Source organism: Falco biarmicus, chromosome 12 (genome assembly GCF_023638135.1).
Source record: "Falco biarmicus isolate bFalBia1 chromosome 12, bFalBia1.pri, whole genome shotgun sequence".
Lineage (NCBI taxonomy): Eukaryota > Metazoa > Chordata > Aves > Falconiformes > Falconidae > Falco > Falco biarmicus.
In genome coordinates this window covers 10,447,898-10,472,182 of record NC_079299.1, presented here as the reverse complement: position 1 = coordinate 10,472,182, position 24,285 = coordinate 10,447,898, and the positions used below count along the sequence as shown (strand labels likewise).

General features: G+C 38.7%; 1 protein-coding gene across 2 annotated transcripts in view; it reads left to right on the top strand.

Moving 5' to 3' along the window:
• Positions 1–24,285, top strand: part of KCNK2 (potassium two pore domain channel subfamily K member 2) — a 104,314-nt gene that overhangs the window by 74,707 nt on the left and 5,322 nt on the right. For both annotated transcript variants that reach the window (XM_056357767.1, XM_056357769.1), the window contains exons 4-6: positions 648–808; positions 4,125–4,311; positions 12,662–12,801. In XM_056357767.1, the coding sequence (XP_056213742.1) occupies positions 648–808; positions 4,125–4,311; positions 12,662–12,801 (488 nt within the window). The remainder of the gene's footprint in view (positions 1–647; positions 809–4,124; positions 4,312–12,661; positions 12,802–24,285) is intronic.

Genomic DNA, 24,285 nt, shown 5'->3' with positions numbered 1-24,285 from the left:
ACTTTCAAATGGACAGAGCTGTGAGCTGTAAACTGTCTCTCTAAGCTTTGTTTGCAAGACTGAAAGAACCGAAGCCTTTAATAACGAAGACTCTATCTAAGCAGTCCCATTTATGCTAGAAATCCCTGTTTTGCTTATCCAAGGTGTTTTTTTTTCAGGCTGCTTCACTTTGAAACACAGCACATCTGAAAGATAATTGTGTCTTGCTGACAGGTACTGCAGCCTGCTGATTACGAGGCCAGTAATGGACATTTCCAGGTAGCAGAGGCTAACGCATAGCTTAACCAATTGGTACTAACTACATGTAATAGATAAGAAAAGCTGTCGCTTATTAAAAAAAAAAAAACAACAAACAACCAAAAAACCCCAAAACCAAACAACAAAACAACAATAAAAAAAATCTCTGGGAAAGTTTTTATTCTCCAGGTATACATACAATATAAAATAAGTGGGTGAATTGTGCAGCAGTTTAATTTTAGCTCAGAGAGGACTGTATGACCTACACTTTGATTTTCCACAATGTTTGCTGTGTCATATGGTTAACCTAGTAAGGACCTGTGTTTAACTGTTCTGTCCCTGCTGTCCTTTTAAAATGTGTAAGGTAACATATATGTAACTTCTTGAACATCTCAAGTTTGTTAATTTAGGCTTTGGAAACATCTCCCCACGCACACAAGGTGGAAAGATATTCTGTATCATCTATGCCTTATTGGGAATTCCTCTGTTTGGTTTTCTGTTGGCTGGTGTTGGAGATCAACTAGGGACAATCTTTGGAAAAGGAATTGCCAAAGTAGAAGATACCTTTGTTGTGAGTATACTGCCTGCCTCATCTGTTATTCTTGCTGCTTGTTGCTTTGAAGTTAACAAGTGAAATGAAAAGTCTATAAAAACCCAGGATATAGCTTATCATTGTAACCATGTATAGCAAAAGGAAGGAAAAACTTTGAAGTCTAGACATGTTATTGAACAGCTCTAATTGAGAACTGGATGAAGCCCAACATTTTTTACAGTATTTATGGTTAGGAAGATGAACAAGATCCAAAATACTTTTTTTGCTTTGCCCTTACAATACTGTTAAGTTTGCTGTGATGTTTACCTTTAAAGGTTTTCATATAGATTGTGATAGGAAATCAGTGACTTGGAGAGATGGAAGAGGGGAGCTGTGGGGGGTAACGTGTGAAGTTACTGCTGCTACTTTGAGCTGATTCACAGAAGATATTTGGTGTTAGAGTCTAAAATCACAGTTCTTAAAATCTCTACTCAGGTGACATCATACCTGAGGAAATATTTACAGTCTGTACACACCTACATTTCCAGATTTACGGGTCTGTAGGTGACTAAAGCTTTGGGTATTCACAGGAGCAGGACAGCCTAAACAGTCCAGAGCCTGTTGGTGCTGCTCTGACATTGGACTCCTCTTTGTGGTCTCACTAGGCTGTAGGATGTTCTATGGTTTAAGGTATTTCCAGCCTTTTCTGCTAAACTGCTTAGCACAGCCTTCAGGTCTGTGCTGTTCATTTTTTTAGCTACCAATCTTTAATTATTCATGCAAAGTGACACGGCTTCACCTGTCATATGGGCTAGAAGCTTGTGCACATACTGATAAAATTCAGCCATAGCCAGTCGTTCTGAACAACCAGATGCCTTGAATTCTGGCAGAGGAACTTAATTTATAATTATATAATATAAAAATAACCGTTTCATACACAGAAACGACTATTAAGGTTTTATTTTACCTATGCAGTTATTAAAAATATATTTACTGAGATTTTTGAAGCATGGAATAAATGGCATAATGAAACTTAATAAAATTAATTATTTAGGTGGTTTATTAACCTTTTATTAAAATGTTATAGGTTTAACTATTACAAAATGTTGAAACATGGGTGAAATACCGTTTGTCTTTTTGATATGTAGAATGTGTCATATCCAGTGAATACTTAGTAAGCAGCCTGACTTTGTAGCTGTTTGCAAATGTTAAAAGAATTATTTTTCTGCAGCAAGCCCTAATCTTGCAGGCAGGACACCTTTTCCATATAGAAGGGGTCTGCCATGGCTTTATTTCTGAAGCAAAGTAAACTGGGGCTGTGCTGAGTAGCCTTATGCAATAGGTAAATACAAGCTTGAAAGCTTTTTAAGAAAAAGCAGATATTTTTGACTCTGAAACATCAGTTCAAGTTCAGACAAGGTACTGGTGAATAACATCCATTTCCATTGAGATTTGCCTAAAAAAAAAAGGCAAGAACATTCCATAAGAACATTTTATTTTTATCCTTTCTGGTTTTTATAACTGAATTTTTTTTTTTGCTTGAAAGTACAGAAGTTTTGAGACCAATCTGTGTGTCTCTCGGCCTGTTGCTCTTAGGAGTAATGGTTTCCTTTTTGTTTGTGTTTGGTTTTGTTGTTTTTTTTTTTTTTAATTGATGTACCCCTACACCAAGAATGCCCCAACATAAAAAGCAGCATCTTGCCCCTTTTTGCCAATATCTGAATGAAAAGACTGATCTATACGTGGCAGTTGGAACACCCCCTTGTTCTGTTTACTGGTTTTCCAAAAAAAGAACTGGGAGACATTGATGGGTCAGAGCAGGGAATTTCATGTTGCCATAACCCAAATTACTACTGTGATTTGAGTTACAAAAGCTGGACCTTGGTCGTGCTGACTGTAAAACACTATTTCCATAGGCACCAAACTTAAAATACAAGAAAACACGTCTTGTGAACAGTCTCATTTAATTTTTCGTCTCCTTTTGTGAAAGTTTCCAGTTTTGTGCATTCCCTTGTTAAGCTGAACCAACATGCTTTGGGTGGATGGAAAACTCTTTGGAAAAATGTCAGATTGTCAGGGCATGTCAAATAGGACTTTGAAGTGGTGTGGTTCTAGCTTTGGTACAGTTTAAAAGATAGCATTGATGGCTTACGCAACAGATAAAGGACTTGGTTCATTAAATCTACAGAGTATCTCAAGCTGGGGAGAGGTCTGAAAGCTGGAGGACAGAATTACAATTCAAAATGATCTTGCAAAATTTTGAGGAACAGTCTGAATATAGAGGATTCAATTCAAGAAGGACAAATTCCAAGTACTATATGAAGCAATAATAAAATACACAATTACATATCGGGAAACAGCTGTCTGGGTGCAATTTTGTAGAAATGTTCTGAGTACTCTAGGGGCTCATATGCTAACATGAGTTAATGTCATAGTGCTGTGAAAAAGCATACTTCATAGTGGGAAGTATAAATAGGCATGTAAATAGGCAAAGGATCCTTCCATTCTATTTTGTGGTATTCTTTTATATCTAGCTTTGAGTACAACACCTAATGAAATATGGATTAATTTGCTGGAGCCAAGGGATAGTAACAAGAATAGACAGGTGAAGAAAGGCTGAAAGAAATCAATTTATTTTGGTCTAAAGAACATAGGATTGAATGAAAACACCTGTAAAAGTCTGCTGGAAAAAGAAAAGTAGCAGTTTTTTTGTTTGCCTTGGATAAGATCATAAATAGTAGACTTCAGCCGAAGGAGGTGAGATACAGATTAAGCATTAGGAAAACTTTGACAAGAACAGTTAAGCATGATCACACGTGGCCTGGCCAGTGATGTGTCTGCAGGGGCTTAGGTGGGGTTGTTTTTGTCTTGGGGCAGGTTTGGAAAAGGTCTCTTCACATCCCTTCCAGCTCTGTCTTTTGTGGTTCTGTTCAGTTACTTGAGTAGAGAGAACTGTATGGTTACAATTCACCTTTTTTTATTTTTATTCAGTCATTTGTGGGTGCACAAAAGTACACACATTGCAGGTGCAAACACTACTTGAAGCTCACTCAAATAGCTGGCCCCCACTCAAAACTAGCATTCGCTGATAGCTGATCATGCTACACATGCCACTCAGCCAGATCACAAATATGGCCACAAGAAGAGTTCGCCCCTGTTCTGCTTTTCCTGCTGGCAAATGCTTCCTAGGATAGTCATGTTTGCCTTGAAAACACTTTCAAAATAAAACCCTGCTTTGATTTTTCCTGTTTGTCCTCTTGAGCAACGTAGTGCTCACTGTGGATGATAGATGCTTCTGTACAGTACTGCAGTTTTATTAACGATGGTTTCCCTCTCTTTCCCCTTCCCTTTGCAGAAATGGAATGTGAGTCAGACAAAGATTCGCATAATTTCAACAATAATATTCATACTGTTTGGCTGCGTGCTGTTTGTTGCTCTTCCTGCAGTTATATTCAAGCACATAGAAGGCTGGAGCACACTAGATGCAATTTACTTTGTGGTTATCACTTTAACTACTATTGGCTTTGGTGACTATGTTGCAGGTAAGATTTTCTCATAACTTTGTCTTATACTATTTTGTATTATTTTGGCACACACACATCTGTGGTGCCCCCTCACCCTGGATCATGTGGCAGGCGAGAGACAGGAGATGGGGCAGTGAAGTGCGTGGTGCCAATCTCTGCATACTGCCTTTGTTCTTCTCCTGTACTGTTAAAAGATGCTTTACTTAATTTTTAGGAAATTTTTTATTCTTACAGATTCAATGAAGTGCAAGAATTAATATGATATATTAGTCTGCTGAATATATATATATTTTTTTTTCAGCTGGAGTTGCTTGAAATGTCTTACCCTGTGAACTTATATGACATATTTTTTGTGTGCACATCTTGCTTTTGAAGTGTTGTTCCTGAGCTGTTTCTGCCATTGAGATGTCTCTGTTGCTGTTAGATCCTGCTTTCTTTCCTTTGTTATGTACGCATTTATCCATGGGACTCATAGATAACATGTCCAACTTCTATGATTCTATTAACCAGAATGGAATTGGTTGCAAATGATTTTGGCAAACCAAGGTTAAAAAAGCTTGGGCCAATTCTCTGCATCAATTTTTTCTTGAAAAGGTGTTCAAAGGTGTCGGACCACTTCTCAGAATAGGATGGAGTAAGTATGCGTTGTCTGTGTTGAGAAAGCCTGCTGATCAGAATCAGTGATGTGTTTAGAGGACTAGACATTCGGAGCTTTGTGCTCTGAGTCAGAGACTTGCTTTCTTCAGACTGATCTTACGCTTCTGATGCAGCACCATCATCTCTTTAACGAGATGCTTCTCTCCCACCTCTGAGCTCTGCGTGAGGCAGAGGTAGCAAAGGAGGACAGCAATGCTCAGCTGCTGTTAGTGAGCCGCTCTGCAAGGGGGAACGGTTTCTTGTAGACATCCACGTGGTGTGGGCTCCTTCTGTGTCCTGTCTGTAGCCACAGGTGTTGCATGAGTCAAGTGCACCAAGGTGAGGAGGCTGAGTAGCTCCTCCTAGTGACTTGCAGGACTGCCTGACGTTTGCCTTGATGGCAGTGATGTTACTGTCTTGTTGCTTGCAAAAGTTTTTCAGCTTAATGAGGTCCCACAGAGACTTCTGAAGTCTGAACTGTTTGGCACATTCATAAAGGATCTGGGTAAAAGGGGGCTGAATTTAGTTAGTGTTGAAGATAGTTATGCAAGCTGTTGAAAAAACAAATGCTACATGAGGAGTTGCCAAAGATTCTTATAAATTATAGAACTGGAGTGTAAAACAGCAAATGAAATTTATTTGGACTTTTACATAGTTTTTTGTGATGCTTCCATATTTCTTTTGAATGTCTCTCACTGGTTTTTCCCTTTTCCTTTCCCATATTGTTTTTCTTATTTCCATTTTGTCTTTGGGAATTTGTGATTCTGGTCAGATTCTAACTAGCACCAAATAAAAAATGTATGCTGTTTCCAAGCCAAGAGTCTGGGTGTTTTAGACTTCAGTTCCTGAGGGGCACCTGTATGTCAGGGAATAAAAATAATAGTGCATAAAAGCCTGGTTATATTTACTGTAAAACATTATGTGAAATGGCCCACTTGGCTCTAACTAGAACACTGAGTACATTCATCATTACTCTCATTATAAATTTCCACAGATTTTTCTATTTGTAGACCACTTGATATCATAATTTGTTCTTACATCTGTGCCTGTTTCTCAATTTTACCAGAAACCACTTTCTAGAGAATGCCCTTGAATTACATGGTTCTATAGCTTATAGCCTTTTACTATTCACTTTGTATACACTTATTTTAAAGTTCCACTGTAAATGTATGATGTCAAAATATCATGAATGTTTTGTGTTTTCTTTTAGAGCAACATGCACAAGGCTTGGATTTGTACTGTAATATGTTATTGACTTAGTGAGCGGGAATTGGATTTGTACTTGCAGAGATGATGCTCAAGAGAACAGGGTTAGATGACTATGTCCATCATAACTGGGAGGTTAACATTGCTGCTGGACTGTATTTTGTCAGAGATGAAGTTGACAAATATTATCATTTTTGTGTGGACTGACATCCTTCAAGTCATCTGCCATAATTTGAGTATTTTTTTCAAAAAGGTCTATTTGTTTTCCTGTCATTCCAATACATAATTAATTAGTTAACTATTTTTCAGATTATTTTTTTATTTAAGGTATTCATTGGCTGTGCTTTGCATTGTGGAAGCTTACAGTCATCACTGTGCGTAAATACTAAGCTATCTGAAGAAAACTGATGTTGCAAGTTTTCAACAGAGCTGATAAAATTTGTCTTGAGGTGAGGGCTAGGCTGCTGTATTAATTTTGAGGGATTATGCAGGGTCTTTTATGTGCTAACAAATTAGTAAATTGTTTTTGGTTTTTTTTTTTGTTTGCTTGTTTTTCTTTTAGGTAAGTCATAACTATCATGCAGACACTAAGGGCTGTTGATATTTTTGTGGTAGGCTTCATCTAGAATGCTTTCTCCTTGCAGTTTAGGAGAGTTTTAGAAGCTGAGCGCCACAAAGAGAGGTAGAACAAGCCGGTAGAGTTAAGGCACGTAATGCTGTGTAAGGCTGTAGGGGAGGTTGTCGTGACAGAATATGGGTGTTGCGTCTGATGTTGTGGCTCGAGCATGGCATTCATGGCTCTGGTCCGCCAATGAGGCATGCAGCAGGCAGAGTGGCGTTTCAGTCCACTTAGTGTCTAGATGGCTGTGCATTTGGAAAAAAACCTCATGCTGGTATTAATTTATTCCTTTTTGTGATTATTTTTTTTCCCCTGGCCAGAAAGGCATGTTTCTTAAATAACACTTAGAGTGCAAATTACTATAATTCTAAGTGGAAGAAGATAAAATCTAAAGCAGAGTGGTGGGCAGTGATACTCTGATTTGCAATTATAGTGCAGTGAACTCTTTTAGCAATAGAAATAACATTTGCAATTCTTGTAGCATGTTAGAGTTCCATGGGATATTTCATGATTCTGTGTCAGTTTTTGTTCATAAAGTTATCTCAAAAATCCAAAATTCTTAAATATTTTTAAAATTCCAAATATTCTGGTAAATTTTTTTTCTGGGAGCTGTCATCCTAGAGGAAAAATACATGTCTGCAAGCCCTACATACAAATTTTAGGGTAGTAATAATGGGTATTGGTTACAAGAAGAGTTTCTTGCAATATCTGTCACTTTTCACTAATGTGGAACTTGCTGCTTTCCGGCACCACTGCAGGTAAAAGCTGAAGAGAAGCCCTGAAGAACTTTTAGGAGGTAAAGGAGAGAGTGTTTCTGAATAGCTGTACCAAAAGGGAGCCAGCAGAACATGGTATTCAGGAACATAATGGTGTTACGGGCTGTAGTGCAGGCTGTCATATTAGAAATTCTGATAAAGTTCTGCAGAGTTTTTTTACAAGTTTCTTCTCATTTGTACTGGAGATCAAGTACTCTGTTCCCAGAAACTAGAATGCCAAAACATTCCCTTTTGTACTCAGAATCTGGGTTGCTATTTGGAGCCTGTGGAAATTTCAGATGCAGTTTCTACCAGCAAGAGAAGCCTTAAGGCAAACATAAAAGACCGATCACTCAAGGTGGATGCAAGGAGAGGAAAGATGAAGAGCCCTTGTAGTGCATGTTCAAGAAAATATATTAATGGTATTCCAAAAAACAAACTTATGTCTTATGAAATGGTTTGTTTGGGTTTTTCTAACTTTTGGAAGGATTGGGTTTTTATTATTATTTTTGTAGGGAAATAGGCAATTTTTTGTAATTGAAGGAAGTTTGTTGTAGCTTTTTGCTAAAAAATGAAGAAACTGTACTACAGCCTGCATTATCTTATGACAATCAGGACCTAGTCAAACAACCCTTCTCTTGCTTTCAAGAGAAACATTGACTTTAATATGACAGAAGAAAATCCAGCCAACGTTATGAATATTCTGTGAAAGAGAAGAGAACTTTTAATGTCACATGTGTTGTTTTGTGGTATAATGACAGATATTATTGGGTACTAAAGTTAGCAGAGGGGTGTGTGTGTATATATCTGTATAATACAAAAATATATTGTTCACATGTGCAGATAAATCCTTTAACTGCAATGCAGTACAAATATTTGACTATACCCCCCAAAGGGAGTTAATCTAACAAATTTCAAATATGAATTAGATGAAATGTCCAAAACTTGACTGAATTAAGTAGAAGTCAGAAATATAAGTAGCACGTCAGTAGTCTGATATACAGTGGGGCATAATGATGATAGAAGGTTATGCTGCAATCAGTCCAATTCAATAGACCACAGAATTTTGCATGTCTCGCTTTAAAAATTATGTATTCTAAGTCTCTTGGGTTTTGTTGGGTGTCGTCCCCCGCCCTTGTTTGAGCTCTGATTTTTAGCTTATCGCTTACTGTTTTGGTCTGTAATTGAATTTGGTGTATTGACACTGTAATGCAAATATCTGGGTCTGTGCTGTACTGCTTTGCCTGAGACCCAATTTGTAGAATACTGAGATATTTTAGTCTCATTTAATGTCACAGAACTGGAACGCTTCACCTGGCCATTGCAGCCCTCGCTGTTGTAGCTGATCTGTCACTGTGTGATATTACCTACCTGGCAGAATGACCTCTACGGAAAGAAATGGCTGTTATGCTGAGCAAGAGGCATGTGTCAAGCATCCTGTAAGAGAGCTGTGTGCTCTCCCACAGGCTTTGTGTCTTTTTTTTTTTTTGGCATTTGCAAGTGCTCTTTGCCACCTCAGGACTTCACGTCCATAATAGCAGCTGTCTAGTGCGAACCACGCAGCTCACTTTAAGCTTAAGCCAGCGTGCCGTGTCTTGCTCGATTTAGTATAGGAGAGCGTGTAAGGAGTGGTTTTTATAGCTGCACTTTGTACTCTGAAGTAGCTCTTTTTCCGCTGAGCGGCACCAAGTAACTGTATGGCCTACTTATATTCTCTCTCGCAAACACTGTGATGCAAGCTTGTCCCGAGCATGCTGCTTTTCCATGTCTTCACGTAAGCTAGCCTTCCTCTGTCCCTGTTTGCAGCCCTCAGGTAATTCTTTCCAAGGTGCAGGGCTGAACCTCCATATTTCTTTGGAGCGGGGTGAGTGATGTCTCTGGATGAAGCCTGTTGGCCGGGTTTGTAGTGATGGGGATGCTGGACAGCTACTCGTTATCCTGCAATTGAAACTGCATTTGGATTTAATCATTCCTATACCCAGAATCATTTGTACTGTTAATATTAAAAAAAAAAAAAAAAAAGCCAACCAAAAAAACCCAACAACAACAAACCAAAAAACTTTTCCTGGATTGGAGGGCCAACTTGTGAATCATCCAGAAATTTGTGCTGGTATGGAATTAAGATGCTTTATGCCAGTAGCACTTTCTATTCTCTGCTTCTACATTTGAAGCAAAAATGCAAACAAAACCAGACAGCTTTACAGAAATAATTGCATGTTTCTATTTCAAGTCAGTTAGCTGTAGAAAGAGTGGGGAAAAGTGTGGCAACAATGAAGAAAATTATTTACTTAATATACTTGTTTTTTGTAAATAATTAAAAAATGCATATATTTGAAAACCTGATCCAGGAGAACCAGAATCTGTCCTAATGTGCCCCTGAAATCTTCTCTAATGCCACCCTTCACTAAAACACAGAGCTTTTCATCTCAGTAAGGAATATGTGTTTGGGCCATAAAACTTCCAAAGTGTTGAAAATCCCAAATAATTTAAAAGTTGCTTGGCACATGTAAGAATGGTGGCAGCAGCAATCAGCAATACAGTAGCCTGTGATGAAGATGGATGGAAAAAGTCTTTGATTTCTCATAGATTTCGAGAGACTTTGGGTTGAATCTTTGCATCTTGCCCATCAACTGTGGCTGCTCTTAGTTAAAGATTATGGCAGTGACACCTCTAGTTAAAGAGTGAGTGCGTGCCATTTGTCCCTTAGCCCACAAAATCGGTTTTGCCAAACAAACAACAAAGTTCAGCTTCTCCCTTCTCAGCATTTTACTTTCTAGAGGGCTATATAAAATCTCTCTGCAAAACCAAGATAGCATTAACAAGTAAAAATTACGGTATAAAACCCCCATGCAGATGTATCGGTTAATATGCTTTTTACAATGTTACCTGTAAAATCATTAGATGAAATCTCATATGCTTCAGTTCAAATACATTTACCTGTATACATTCATACCCATTTATGTGAATTGTAAATCAGTAGTTAATGAATTCCATTTACTTTAAATTCAGTACAGTTGACTTCTGATCATGCTTTCTTACCAGTGAAATCCTATTTCACGGCATTCCTGGGTAACTGCATTATAGTGCTCCATGATGTTTAAGCATCATAGGAGGCAGTTATCTGAGGACAAAACATCCTTGGGTATGTCTCTCCTCTTGGTATTGCACTAAATTGAGACCTCACCCGAGGAGTCCTTGAAATTCGGACACTCAACAGCTAATAAAGATTTGAGCTGTTAAGCCTTTTCCTAGAGGGTTGTTGACCCTTTCTAACTTCAGGAAAACTGAACTCCTTTGGGCATGGCTAGATGGAGCCATCTCCTGGCCAGACAGTAAAGAAAACTCTTGACTGAATATGAATGTGTCCTAACTCCTGCCCTGGTAATTAACCTTTCTGTAAACAAGGTAAATCGGGTATAAACTGTGAAGGAAATGCTCCCTGCAGAGCTAAGGTTTCAGTTTGTAAACTTAACACACCAATAATTAGAAACCCGCTGAGTATACTTCCTTGTGCATTGTAGGAACAGCTAGAAAAGAAGGTGAACCACCAAGTGTGGTTCATTGCTAGAGCAAAAGCATGGTGGTAGTCAACTGTCTTTTGAATGACAACAAATTTTGGGCAAATCATCCCTAAAATCCTGTTTTACTGGATGATATTAACAAGTTGCTTCATTTCTGATATTTTATTTCTCTTGGACTGTGGCACACTCAACCCTTTGGTGGTTGGCTGTCTTTTGTTCCAGACAGCCCTGTCTTCTCCCTTACTTGTGGCTGTGCGGGTGTCAAAATATATCCTTCTCTGCAATGTGGATTCATCTCTTGGGTAATTGAATAAACCACTACAGCTCAATGGATTTTTATTGATGAGAAGGCTTATTGAAATGGGCATAATAAAATTTCTGTCTGAGGGCTTCCATCCATACAAAGTAACCATCGTTAAAATGTCATACCATCAGTAAAATTATTTGTTGTTTGCATGTAGTCCCTATGACGATCAGATGATAACAGCTAGGAAAAAACATTATTCTTCATGAAAGTTAATCTTGTTACTTTAACAAGGTGCTTGATATTTTGGGGCAATTTTCCTTTGACAATTTCAGTACAGGATGCAGATACAGAAAACAACATATTACGTACCCGTACAGGCTACTTCAGTGCGCCTGAAGAGGTTTTACTGTAGAGTATCGTCAGCTGTGGGCATAAGATGCCCACCAAACTTCTACTTGCAGGAACCCAAACTAGGATCCTGATTTTATTTGTCGTTATAAAGCTGAATTGGAAGTTTAAGGCTTCTGTTTTATTGTACTGTGAGATGTGAAAGTGAGTTATTCTGTGTTGTCAAAAGCTCCGGACGAGCATAACCTTCTTGCATGGAAATGCGGCATCTGTTCTCTATAGCTTTGCTGTACCGCAAAGCTCAGTTACAGACGTCGCTGAAACTTACCCTTTTTTACTTTAACACCGGAAGGAAGTGACCGGTGCTTATGGCAGTGGGATTCAAAACAGGTGCCTCCAGCTCACATCTATTTTATTCACCTTTTTGTGAGTATGGTCAGTTCAGCTCATGTCCCTGCACCCTGGTTTCCTCCTCTGCAAAGTGGAGATGCTGCTGCTTGCCTACCCAACAGGGATGCTTGTTAATGCAGGTGCCGTTTCTCACTAGGGTTAAAGGATTCATGTAAGTATTGAGATGTGTTTCAGAGTCCTTGCAGAATCAGATTTCTCAGGGTATGAACACATTATGTATTCTAGAGCAATATGTAAGATTTAGTACAGCGTTGTTATTTGGAACAGGTGGGAAGTCCTTTCATTCATGCTGTCCCCAATGACCTCTACCTTAAATAACGTTGTATTCAGAAGCTGAATCAGTTTGTGTTCATTTTTTAATTATTACAAATGACTGGCAGTCGCTGTCTAAAAACTTGCATACTCTAAACTGTGTTTTCAAGAGTGGATGAATTTAAATCATCGTTTATTCAAAATCAACAAAATGTTTTGCTATGAATGCTTGCATGGGTAAGAAGATAGAAGTTGTAAGAAATATACCTGATTTTTTTTTGTTTGTTTGTTTTTAGGAAAAGAATTAATTTAAAATTAGGTTTGCATCTATAACTATTAAATCTGCTTTAATTTTAACTGTATTGTTTTTCAGGGGGATCAGATATTGAGTACCTAGATTTTTATAAGCCAGTGGTGTGGTTCTGGATCCTTGTTGGGCTTGCTTACTTTGCAGCTGTCCTCAGCATGATTGGAGACTGGCTGAGAGTCATATCAAAAAAGACGAAGGAAGAGGTAAGAGCGTTTTGAAAGAGGAAGAAATAATACTTTTAAAAAACTTTGGTTAGAAGTCAGCTAAGCTACTAGCTGCTTTTGCTCTTAGGGCCTAGGTCGGAGCTGCTTATGTATGAAGTATATGCTGCAGCTCAAACTGCAGCAAAAATTGTAGCAGTCTAGTCAAACACAGTGATTTTTACATGGCTGCATATAAAATTACTTTAAATGTATTATTAAATTAAGTGTATGTGCACGATTGCACCTGACTTATGGGGGGGAAAAAAAAATCTCTCACAGGATTATTCTAGACAGTAGAATATAGTCCTTGATTTTCGAGGCAAAAACCATTCTGCTTTGATTGTTTCTATATGGGATGCAGGTATGTAAAGAAAAATACTAAATGACTAAATAGTTTTATTCAAGAGAGGGTTGATCTTTTTATAGTGGCAAGAGAATTAATCTTTCATATTGTGCAAGGTATTGGAATGAACTTTTTAAACATGCCTGGGTGTATTTTACCATAATATCTCTAGCAGCCTGCCTAATTATTTGTAGTCAGGTGTGTTGTGTTCAGTTCAAATATATTCTTACTTCTAAATGTGTATTTATCTTTCCAGTGATGCTACAATATTTTACTTTAAATTGCCGTTTAAAAAACTGTCCTGGTTTTGAAAATGTTAGAGGATAAATAAAACTCCCTTTGATTGCAGCTACCATGGTTCAGGTTTTGCTAGCAGTTTGAGAAATAAATTAATTTTGTTTTAAGCAACGTATTATTTCCCTCTAACTTAACCTCAGTTCCTCTGCATGCATCAGTTCATTTCTGTTACTCAAATACAAAAACTCTTATTTTCTTTTTGATGGAATGAATACGTTGGTTACTGTGCAGTGGCCTACTACTTACACTGTTCTGAGTTGTTTTCCTAGCTGCAGGGCACAGCATCGATGCCTGGATGTAATCCTGGCAATCCTTGAGTTCCCAAAGACCTTGCTGTAGAGGGTAGCTTACCCCTACGGACCCTGGGGGGTCTCCGCCGCCTTCTGACCGGCGGGCAGCAGTGACGGTGACAGCAGGTGGGAGGGTGTGAGCTGGGCACCGGGGCAGGATTCAGCCTGCTTTGCAAGGCGTGTAGCGTGGGCAACTCTTTTTCATTGCCCTTGCTGTGCTTGTTTTGTGGCATTGCGGCAGGTCTGTTGTAAGTACACTTTTACCAGGCATTTCGTAAACATTTAGCTCTGAAGCAGAGGACAATGTTTAATTTGATCAGTTTAAAGAGTATCATCTTCTCCCTGTGCTGTAAATTTGAAAGGATATTTATAACTTCCCTTACACAGCGAGCTTCACTAGTGTCCTTCACAGATATGGAGCATCAGGTAGCTATCATACAAATGTTCCCGTTTGCAGGATCCCCATTTTATTTTCTGGAAAAGCACAGAGGGTTTCCTTAACACCTAACCTGCACAATTTACATTGGTTTCAGTGAAACCAACAGATCACTTCAAATGCCATTAACCTGCATGTTTTTTCTTCATTATTCTGAACTTCAGAATTAGGTTGGTCGAGCCTATTTTTCCCTCTGCACCAGGAAAAAGCAGGGGCTGGGCAGGCATGTGTGATGTTTCCCCTGTACGCTCTCCTATGGTCTCACTGTTCTCAACTTGGAGCATTTATTGAGCTACATTTAATTTTCCTGGGTTACTTGTTTCTGGATTCTTGGGAAAACATGATATGGCTGAGACACTATGGCTTGGGCCTATGCAAAAATACCTTGTTCAGGCTTGGTTTTGCTGCATTTCCTCAGACACTGGTGACACAGTTGAGCTCTTCACACTACTTCCTAGAATTAATCTTGTCATTAATTCACTTTTCTGATACTCCTCTCTTATCTAGACAGCATCTTATCCAGAGGTCTTACTGTCTTGAGTATACAATTGTACATAGCACACTGGGGGTTTAATCTTGCTTAGTGTCTCGTTATCCATATTATTATAATGATGATAATATATTAAGAAGGTTTGAATTTTGTAATATCTGTTTTTGTTTTATACTGAAGCTAGTTCAGTATAGACTAACTCTGGAAAAGGTTTAAAGAAACACAAATTGGACAAATTCATGGATTCCTTTAAAACTTTAAATACATCCCTATTTTTATAAAGTATAACTCCATTTGCCAGGTTATACAGCACGGTGCTATGCCAACCTTTCTTTTCTCAGGCACCAGGAATGTATGCCCTATTTCATCTTTCCATTCTTTCTCACCTTTGTAGCCTAAACAAGGATATTCATTTTGTCTAAGAAAGGAAAACCTCATTCTTAAGATATAGCCAAATTCTCTTGGCTGATGCAGGTATTCGGGATTTTGCTGTATACAAATGTCTTCGGTATTAGGTTAAAGACAGACATGACATAATTGATACCATTTGTTCAATTAATCATATCTCTGATGTTCAGAAATCTCCCCCCTCTCCCCTTCTTAGCCCATTGCTCAGGCATGTCTGAGAATTCATGACAGAAAGAAAATGTTTTAGCAGTTTAAAAATGTAACACTCTTAAAAGTGACAGAGACCTGTTTGAGAACTGAATTATGGCATAGATGTACTAGTTAAAAACCATGAAAATTTATTTCTGTATTCTATCCTAATGATACTCTGTAGGAAGAAAATGATTATAAATATGTTGATTGCATTTTGTTGTAAGATTGGCTGTGTTTGAGCAGAAGCATTGCACAAATATTCTCTTTACAGGTAGAATTTTATGATAAAACTGCTGCTCTTAGCTCATCCTTATTATCTGCCTAGGAAAATTTGAGTGAAGAAGCTAAGGAAGTCTAGTGGAAATGTAGTCATCAAGTCTCCTCTATGCCAGCAGAAGCCAGAGGAGACTGAAGTTCTCATCTGTTTTTTCAGTTAAACCTAAATTTACGATGCTCTGTTCCAGCGTCTATGGATGCAGATTATATCAGAGGAACATCTCTGGAGCTACAATAATACTACTACAAATAGTAGAAAAGAGCGCAATGGAAAATCCTAGTTCTAAGTATGTTTTTTTAACTGTCTTTTAAGGAAACATTCTTACAGTCCTTGGGAAAACATCTTATTACACCTAAAGTTAGCCTTTGAAATTAGAAACAATGTTAGCTACTGAAATCTACTGAAAGACAGAGGCTATGGGAAAATCCATAGGATCATAATTAATGCAATCTGAAAACTGAAACAGTTTAATATATTTTCTAGGAAATATAAAACTGAAAATCTTCCTTCACAGGACTCCACTCACTATGGGTATCAACACCTACAAATAAAAAAAGATTTTGTTTAGGATTTTTATCATACCTTTCACAAAAAAAATAGTAGTAACCTACCATGTTTTAGATACAGGAGAGAGCAGAGCCTTCAGTAGTGCTCGGTTGTGTTGGTTTCAGCAGTCTGAGGGCTGCTAGCAGCCAAGTCTAGTGAATTGTGCCAGTGTTTGGGATGAGGACAGAGGTTGCAAGTATCGAAATGCCCTTCTTTTTACTTCCCCTCAACAACCAAAGCTGTATATCAGCCTAAATATTTGATATCCCTTTTGATAGGCAACTGTAATAATCTTTTGGTCTTTTCCTGTAGCCTATAGTAAAAAAAAAAGTTTATTGTAGCATATGTAGGGTGTATATTGTGGATGGAAACTTCCATATTCCAGGAAGTGGGCATGCTGATAATGAATATCACCTAATATCTACCTTCCTGTTCACATTTTTCTTAATGCAGTTGTGTTGTTCTTAAAAGGAGTTTACATAAGACTTTGCAGTAATAATGCATTTCACTGTTTCAACGAAACAAAACATCGGGTTTTTTTCAGGATACTACCAGGAATGTTTGCCATATGCAAGTGTAACGGAGACAAAAATATCTGGTCAGATATGCACTGATCCACAGTAATGCTCTATTTTGATACTAAATTCCAGGTAACCAGAATGTCTGTCAGTTGCTCAGATGGCTTTTGTCTCCTGAAATACTCTTGAGAACTTTGAACGCATCAAATGGGGAGGGAAGTGAAAGACAAGTAGAGACAGAAGTAGGAGTTTTGGAAGGATAGATCTGCTGCTGGAAGCAGTTCATACAGTAAGATAGATGAAGTGTCAGAAAGTCACTGGAACATGCTGTGTGCTGTAATCTTAAGTAGGCGATCTGTCTCTGAAGTTCAGCTTCAGCTGTACTAGCTTGCCTTAAACTCCCTCCTCTTCATTATTCTCTATACTCTGATTACTCAGAGCACTTTTAAAGTCTTCTGATTTTAGTCTCTTTGAAAGGTGAAATTTCAGCAGGAATTTTTTTCCTAGTCATATTTTTTTCAGTGTGCAGCAGCTTCTGAATTTCAGTGTTTCTAGCAAAAATGCTTACCCAAGCAAGAACCTCAGTGATTTGGGCTATAAATTTCCAATTTATTTTTTTTTAAATTAAGTGCTTATGTCCCTTGGCCTCATGATATTCTCTCTAAGCTCTAGTCCAGGCTCTGTTCAAGTCAATGAAGGTGGGATTCATCTCCAGTGTAGACAGCAACATCTGACCTAGTCGTCAACATTCCCTTTATAGTTACTGGATAGAAATTAGTATTTCTAGCATGACCCACTTGAATTTGTTAAGATTGCATCCTGGAAGAGCCTGTTCTCTTCACTGTATATCAAGAATCCAGATGACTGACTCATTGGACTTCAGCTCAGTTTGGACAAGTGATTTTTCATGCTGGGTGTCTGTCTTTTGAATTGCACAGTAGGGATTCAGCTTTAAAGACCAAGCCTAAAATTTTATGAGAAATAACACATTCAAGAGGCAATTGTAATCTTTGATATTTATAAACAAATTAAACAAACTTGACTCATCTGAATCATCATGCAGTTTAATCTTCTTGGCACCAGTGACAGAGCTGTCACTCTTATCTGTCAAAACAGAATTAGGCTTGTCATGATGATGCCATGGGGACTATCGCACTCCCTATAATACTTGTTGGCTTTTCATTTTACCAGCGTCAGGCTAAAGGTGCTCACCCAGCTTTTTTTTTATTTTAGGCTTAGGGTCCCAGCCTAAAGAGAACCTGAACCCATCACTCCTCTCCCAAAGGACAGACCCTAAATGAAGGCTGTATGCATGAAAAGATGAAAAAATGAGTGGGCTTACATGAGAAACAGTTTTGCAAGGTCCTAGTGAGTTGAACTGGCATACCAGGCAAGAACCCCCTCTGAGGCTGTTCAGTGGGGGTACACGACAGAGGAGGGGGTTCTTTCAGCGGCGGTGAGCTCTTTACCTGGCTCTCGCTGTTTTAAGAAAAAAAAAGTTATATTGCCAGAAAACAGTCCCTAGATCTGTGGTCTCAACTTTGGAAAGAAACTGCAGAGAACTATGAAAATGGCAAATGAGCCATCCGAAGAGAAGCCTTCCTAGCATTAAGGGTTTTTTCCAGTCCATCCAAGATGTACAGAAAAGTGTATTTGAGAACAAATAGCCACATTCAAAAAGGTGACTGTTACTAATAATTTCTGTGAGATGGGGAAAACTAGAAAATCTTTCTACAGTAAATAAAGCCATGGGTCTCATGTCAAATTGGACTAGCAACAGGACAAAAACCACCCCAAAGATGAAAGATGCGAGTATGGGCCCCCCTCCATAATGTCTCTGTGTCTTGGAGATGTATGAAGAGCAGTATTGGTGTAAGGAGAAGGTAGAAATGGCTCGCAAGGTTTTGAAAACAATTTGATCTTTTCCCTTCTCAAGAGATTATGTCATCCTGGTGGTGTTCAGTCCTGCCCTAGCAACAGTCTGTAATACTCAGTTTCAGTATTGATCACTCATACAAGTACACTGTAATACTATGTGCAGTAACGAATATGAAAGAACATGTTGTCCTGAGAGTCCGGGGAAAACCGATCTGCTGATGGTTTTTGACATTTTTGTGAGATGTCTGCCCTCATAACGTACTTTGGACACGTGATGCCCTGCTTAACTTCAGATTCAACACACACACACACACACAAAACTAGTATCTACACTGTTACCATTTGGCTGTGATTTATATTGTTTATATCGTGCCTCTTAGCTGGGCATATTGAAGCCCTTTAGAGGTGGCTGTTTTGTTACTGTGTATTAAGTACCAGGGCCTGAAGTGATGCTGTGTGGTGCTGATTACAAGAGATGTGCTATCTGAACATATTTCCATGAACAGCACAGCAGGCTGTGCCTGCCAGGGGCAGGGGGGCATTGTTGGCACTTTGCTTGCCAGCCCCTGGCCCTGCTTGCCCACAGTGCTCCCCTGGCCTCACCGTGCCAACTGGATGGGTCAGGGGAGACGGAAATGTCTCCAGTGTGAGCTGCAACCAGGCAGTGATGGCAAGAGCTATTGAATCTGCAAAAATAAAGCTGGAGCAAGTGACTTATACTTCATAATAAGATAAATTGATTAAAGAGAGTGCAGTTATAGCAGTGCTGTTTCTTGGAGTTAATTACCCATGAAGACTCCTGGATGTACATTATCATGGTTTACATTAGGCAATCTTGATTTTTTTGGAGACAAGATGTAATCATTCCTTTAGGTTACTGTGACAGATTTATTTGTGATTTAACTCTATTGACAGAGTGATATTTAATCTGGAATCTGTTCAGCCCACATCTTCATGATTAACATTCCTGAAAACTTTATTATTTTTTTTTTTTTTAGCTAATCTCAGTGCTTGGATATTGTTAGGAAAAGATGCCAAAACATGTTAGTAATACTGAGTGTGTATGCATTTTATAGCTGTCTTTTGGAAGAATCCCCAGACAAAGCCAGTTCAGCAGAATACCTTTGCATCTTCAAGAAGTTGAGTTGACAGTGAGGAAACTGCTTTGCAGTCACGGATAAAAAGGACTGAAGAAACTGTGGAATGCTTTCCTTTACAAGGGGTGAATGCCGTTGTAATAGTAGTTAGCAATGAACAACTACAACAGAGCTTTAATGTTTCACATAAATATCACTCCAGATATTGACATCAGAAAGATAAAAAATAAACCGTTTTTACTGGAATTTGACCATTTAGTTACAACAGCCTTTCCTTACTCAGTACCAAGTCAAAATTAAAAGCTTTTTTTTTTTTTTTTTGGTTATGTGTTCTTTAGCATATCTTTATAAGCTACAGAAGTCCACTGAGTTTGAAACAGTCATTGCCTCTTTCCTGGGGGAGAAAGTGGAGATAGTCTTTCAGCTGCTTGTGGCTTGGGTTTCATTATGCTTCTAGTGTAATTTTTAAAAGGTTTGCTATTTCTGCTGCAGCAGAGACGTTGGCTGTGGAGTGCAGACAGAGAATACATGCTGTTCTCCTGAATCACCTTACGTTCAGCTGGTGGAGCTTTAAGTACACCTAAATAGTTTCTTGTGGTTGATACAGGTGGATGTCATTCGCTCTTACCAGGTTGAAAGAGGGGTTGGATGGCTCTCTGAGGTAGGTGAAACCACTAAACAGAAAAGCTTATTTTGATAGGAAAAGCCAGCATCTGGGTTTTTTTTTTCTTTGGAAGTTAAGCAAGCAGACCATTAGGGACTGAGATAATCAGGCCAATAACTTGTGTACTGTGTTGAGAGACACACGTGCAGCTCTATGCCAAGATTGTCTGATGGGCGATATTCAGTAATAGTTCTGAGGAGATACCTAACTTAGGAGTGTTCATATTTCTGGAAAAAAAGGTAAAACAAAATAATTGTGGTGACTGTTAGTATATCTGGTTCTGTTTTTGTAGACATGATTTTTTTTATTTTGTAGGCTACCTGTTTTTATTTTGTTGAATCAGACCATGATAGAGCAGAAGGGCCATTTCTGCATCTGCCATCTGTCACATCTCCTCAAAACATATTCCCACAGCTGCCACCATAGATGTTCCTCCACAAAAAGATAATCAAAATTCATGGACTCTCTGCATTCCCATTGGAGAATATAGCTTATTTCATCCAAGGCATCAGATGTGCTTATGGAAGTTATGTGGGTGAAACCAAACAATCATTGCTCACCAGAATGAACTCACAAACACTGCTTATTATGGGACTGAATAATCCCATTTCCAGTGGGAGAGCATTGTTCCCAAAACATTTCTGACCACCATGACTACAAAAATACAACTGTCTGTTGCTCCAGAAGATGGCAATTTCACAAAATAGAATGTTGTGCCCTGTAATATTTGCCTGAAAAACAGAGGAACATGTATACCAGCCAGGGGAACCAAAACATCGATCACTTAGTGCTTCATTTGTGCCAGTCACTTTGAAATTAAATTCTGGTAGCTTTAAGACCTGGTGTAGAAGAGTTCTCAGCTACAGACCTGAAGTCCTGACAGAATGAAGGAATAGAAGATAGTGGTTAAACAACCTGGGAAAGCTCAGCATAGGTGTCTCATTATTGCCTGTGGTATTTCTGTGTTGCATTTTGTACTGTTTACCTTCAAAGACAAGTACAGCACAGTCTTCTCAGTACCTGCCCACAGATTATAGTACGATGGGGTTTGGGTACTTACCAATAATGATATAATTACAGAAATACTAAAAGCCAGATCATTGGGATAGGAATTTGTGTTGAACTGTAAATAAGACTGAATGTACAAGAAATGCACAGGCTTCAATAAAAATATCTGTGAGACTGGTCTCTCTCTCCTGCCCTCCAGTCTTCTTTAGCCTATGGACAACTGATGCAGTGAACACAGAGTCGCGGCCAGCAGTAGCTCAGGTGGGAAGAGGTGGTGTGTGCTTGCCCAGAGCTGCAGGCAAGTGAGATGGCAGATAGACAAACTTCCTACCCATGCAGGGAATCAACCCGCACAGCAGCTGCATCGTTAAACCGATCAGCCCTCTTTGTACCTACATTATTTTTTTTTCTTCCATTTCAATTTTTAAGTGGGACTTTAAGAATGATTTCTGCAAATGCTGGATGAGTTTCTTGAAAGCTAAGACAAAATGTTATGTGCTGTACTCTGCTGCTTGGATAATGTGACATGTACATGCTCTTTCTAGATTTGTCCCTGAGTAGCATATTATGGAGAGGGTAATTAGATCTTTTATTTTTAAGTAACAGAAAAAGTACTATGGAGAGACAAAAATGAAGCTGCAAAACTCTGGAGAATGCATTAGGGATAAATGTTAGCAATTATATACTGAGGAACTTCTAGAGCGTTAAGAATATTTGTAAGGAAGGCCATTTCCCCCTCCTAAAATGCAGTCAGATGGATATCTCCAGCTCACCTACTAGCTCTTTAATTCATTTTTTTGGCTTGCACTAACATGGCCATTGTAAAATATATGAGTCCTGTATGCCAAAGGGAAGCACCATAAAGTACAGCTATGAAAGAGGAAGCTAAACACATTATTTAGAAATATATTTTTTCATTTGCTTGCATAGTATATATAATGCTGATTTTTTTTCTTGTTTGGTACTTAGTGGCTTAGCTCATCCCAAGTATATCATAACTTTCATGTCGTGTATCTGAGTTCTGTCCAAGCAGGATACCTTTCTTCCAATTTGATAAGTAGATTAACTGGTTATACTGTAATGTTTCAGTTTTTTCCAAGAACCTCCCTAAGAGAGAGGAGAAAAACTAAGCAAAGTTAATTTAGGCAAGTGTCTACTTATTTTGGTTTAAGGATGCCCTTAATTAGGCTTGTGGGGTTTTTTTCTGTTAGACCACAGATGTGGCTTAATTCAAAGTACAGATTACTCACGTAAAGATTATGGCTTATGCTGTCCAGATGACACTTAACAGGATGAGTGGTCATCTTGGATGGTGGGCAGTTTTGTTTGTATAATTATTTGGATATCTGTTGTAAGCGGAGCATCCAGAAAGATCCCCAAACTCCTGACAAGCATGAGGAATTAGAATAAATGTTCTGAAGAATGAAGCAGGTGCTTCAGTCTCTTCAGATGTTGTTTGGTTGGGTTTTTTTTTTTTTTAACAGTAGCATCCCTTGGACATATGTATATTCTGTGTTATGCTGTTGGCCTCTGTCCAAGCACAGAGCTCAGCTAGACAGTGAGAAAGCTAAAACATGCTGGTGATGAAAATGAGTAGAGAGTTTGGGTCTCATCAGTGATATTGGCTGAGAGCCACTTTTAGGTCATTATTCATTTAGATGGGTTTTGGCAGGAGTACGTGAAGGAATGGTTGCTTAATGTCCACCGTTTTTCCTAGTTCTGTCAAATTCAGTATGTCTGTGTTTAAATTACTTTGGTGAGAACATATGTGCCCAGCCTGGGAACTGGTCACTCGGGAAGTTCATGACTTATTTCTTTGATGTATAGTTAAAAGCAAACAGACAACCCCCCCAAAAATCTGAAGTTTAGCAGGAATATGTAAACACACTTTAGAATTGTTGAGGCTATTCCTCATTATATCCCAATAGAGTAGATATGACATTTCCACCACAGGTAGGTAGAGACACCTTAACATAGACATTTAGAGATGCTACTGGAGATGACCCATGGTGTTTGAGACATCCCCATGGGGCTGTCAGATATGATGCAGGATGTATGGGATATACAGGCCCATCTGCAGTGGTAGCTTGGAGGCCAGGCAGCCTGGTATGGGCAAAGGCAAGGAAATGAGTCAACACTGTTTATTTGATAGAAGAGTATCTAGTTTTTTGTGGTGAAGGGTGGTGTGTGGAATATTTAGTTGTGTTACCATCACCATATTTCTTGAGAATATGTCACGGAGACCTGTATTGCCTGGACCCATAAGGCAGTAGTAGGGTATTGCTTCATAAATACCTAGAAAAGTTACTAGCTGTTGACATTCAAAGTACAATGTTAATACGTTAGAGTTGATGCTCCTTGTGAAATATGTCTGACGCCTTGCAGTCTAATTTGGATTTTGATGCAGAGGAAGTCAATCCTGGAGCTGGGCTAGGGACTGTGTCCTGTTACTGATGGCATTTCTATTCCACGAAGGTTAGAATTGAGCAGCATCACCAGATTAGTGCTGTGTATCGTACGGTTGAGTCAGGTGCTATCACTGTGACATGTTTTTCCTGTTACTTCTGAAGTATTTAGTGTCGTTTGGCCTTATGTAAAGTACTTAAATGTCAAAAATTTCTGTGACTGAGGCCTTGTCCTCATGTCACATTGCCCCCGACTATGACAGCTGCAGAGTCTACAGGGCTGTGTGCTGTAATGAGGCAAGAGAATTGGAGAGAAGTAAATAATTGTTATGCTAGGTAGGTACATTAAATTTTTGGTGTTTCTTTGAGCAGTATAGGCAACTGGCATTTCAATCACTTTGCATAAGACGTTTTGTGGCTGTCAGCCCCCCGATGAAGAGGATTTGTAATGCAGTATGATAAAATGTCATACCCTAAGGACAGAAAGAACCTGAGCATATACAGAAATGACCTTATGGATAAAGGAGGGATCAAATTCTAAGAGCAAGTTGCTTGTGTACACTGGTAGTTAAAAACTGCGCTTTTCCTATACTCTTTTGTGCTTGAGTCCATGAGTGGTCTGGAATTGAGAATTT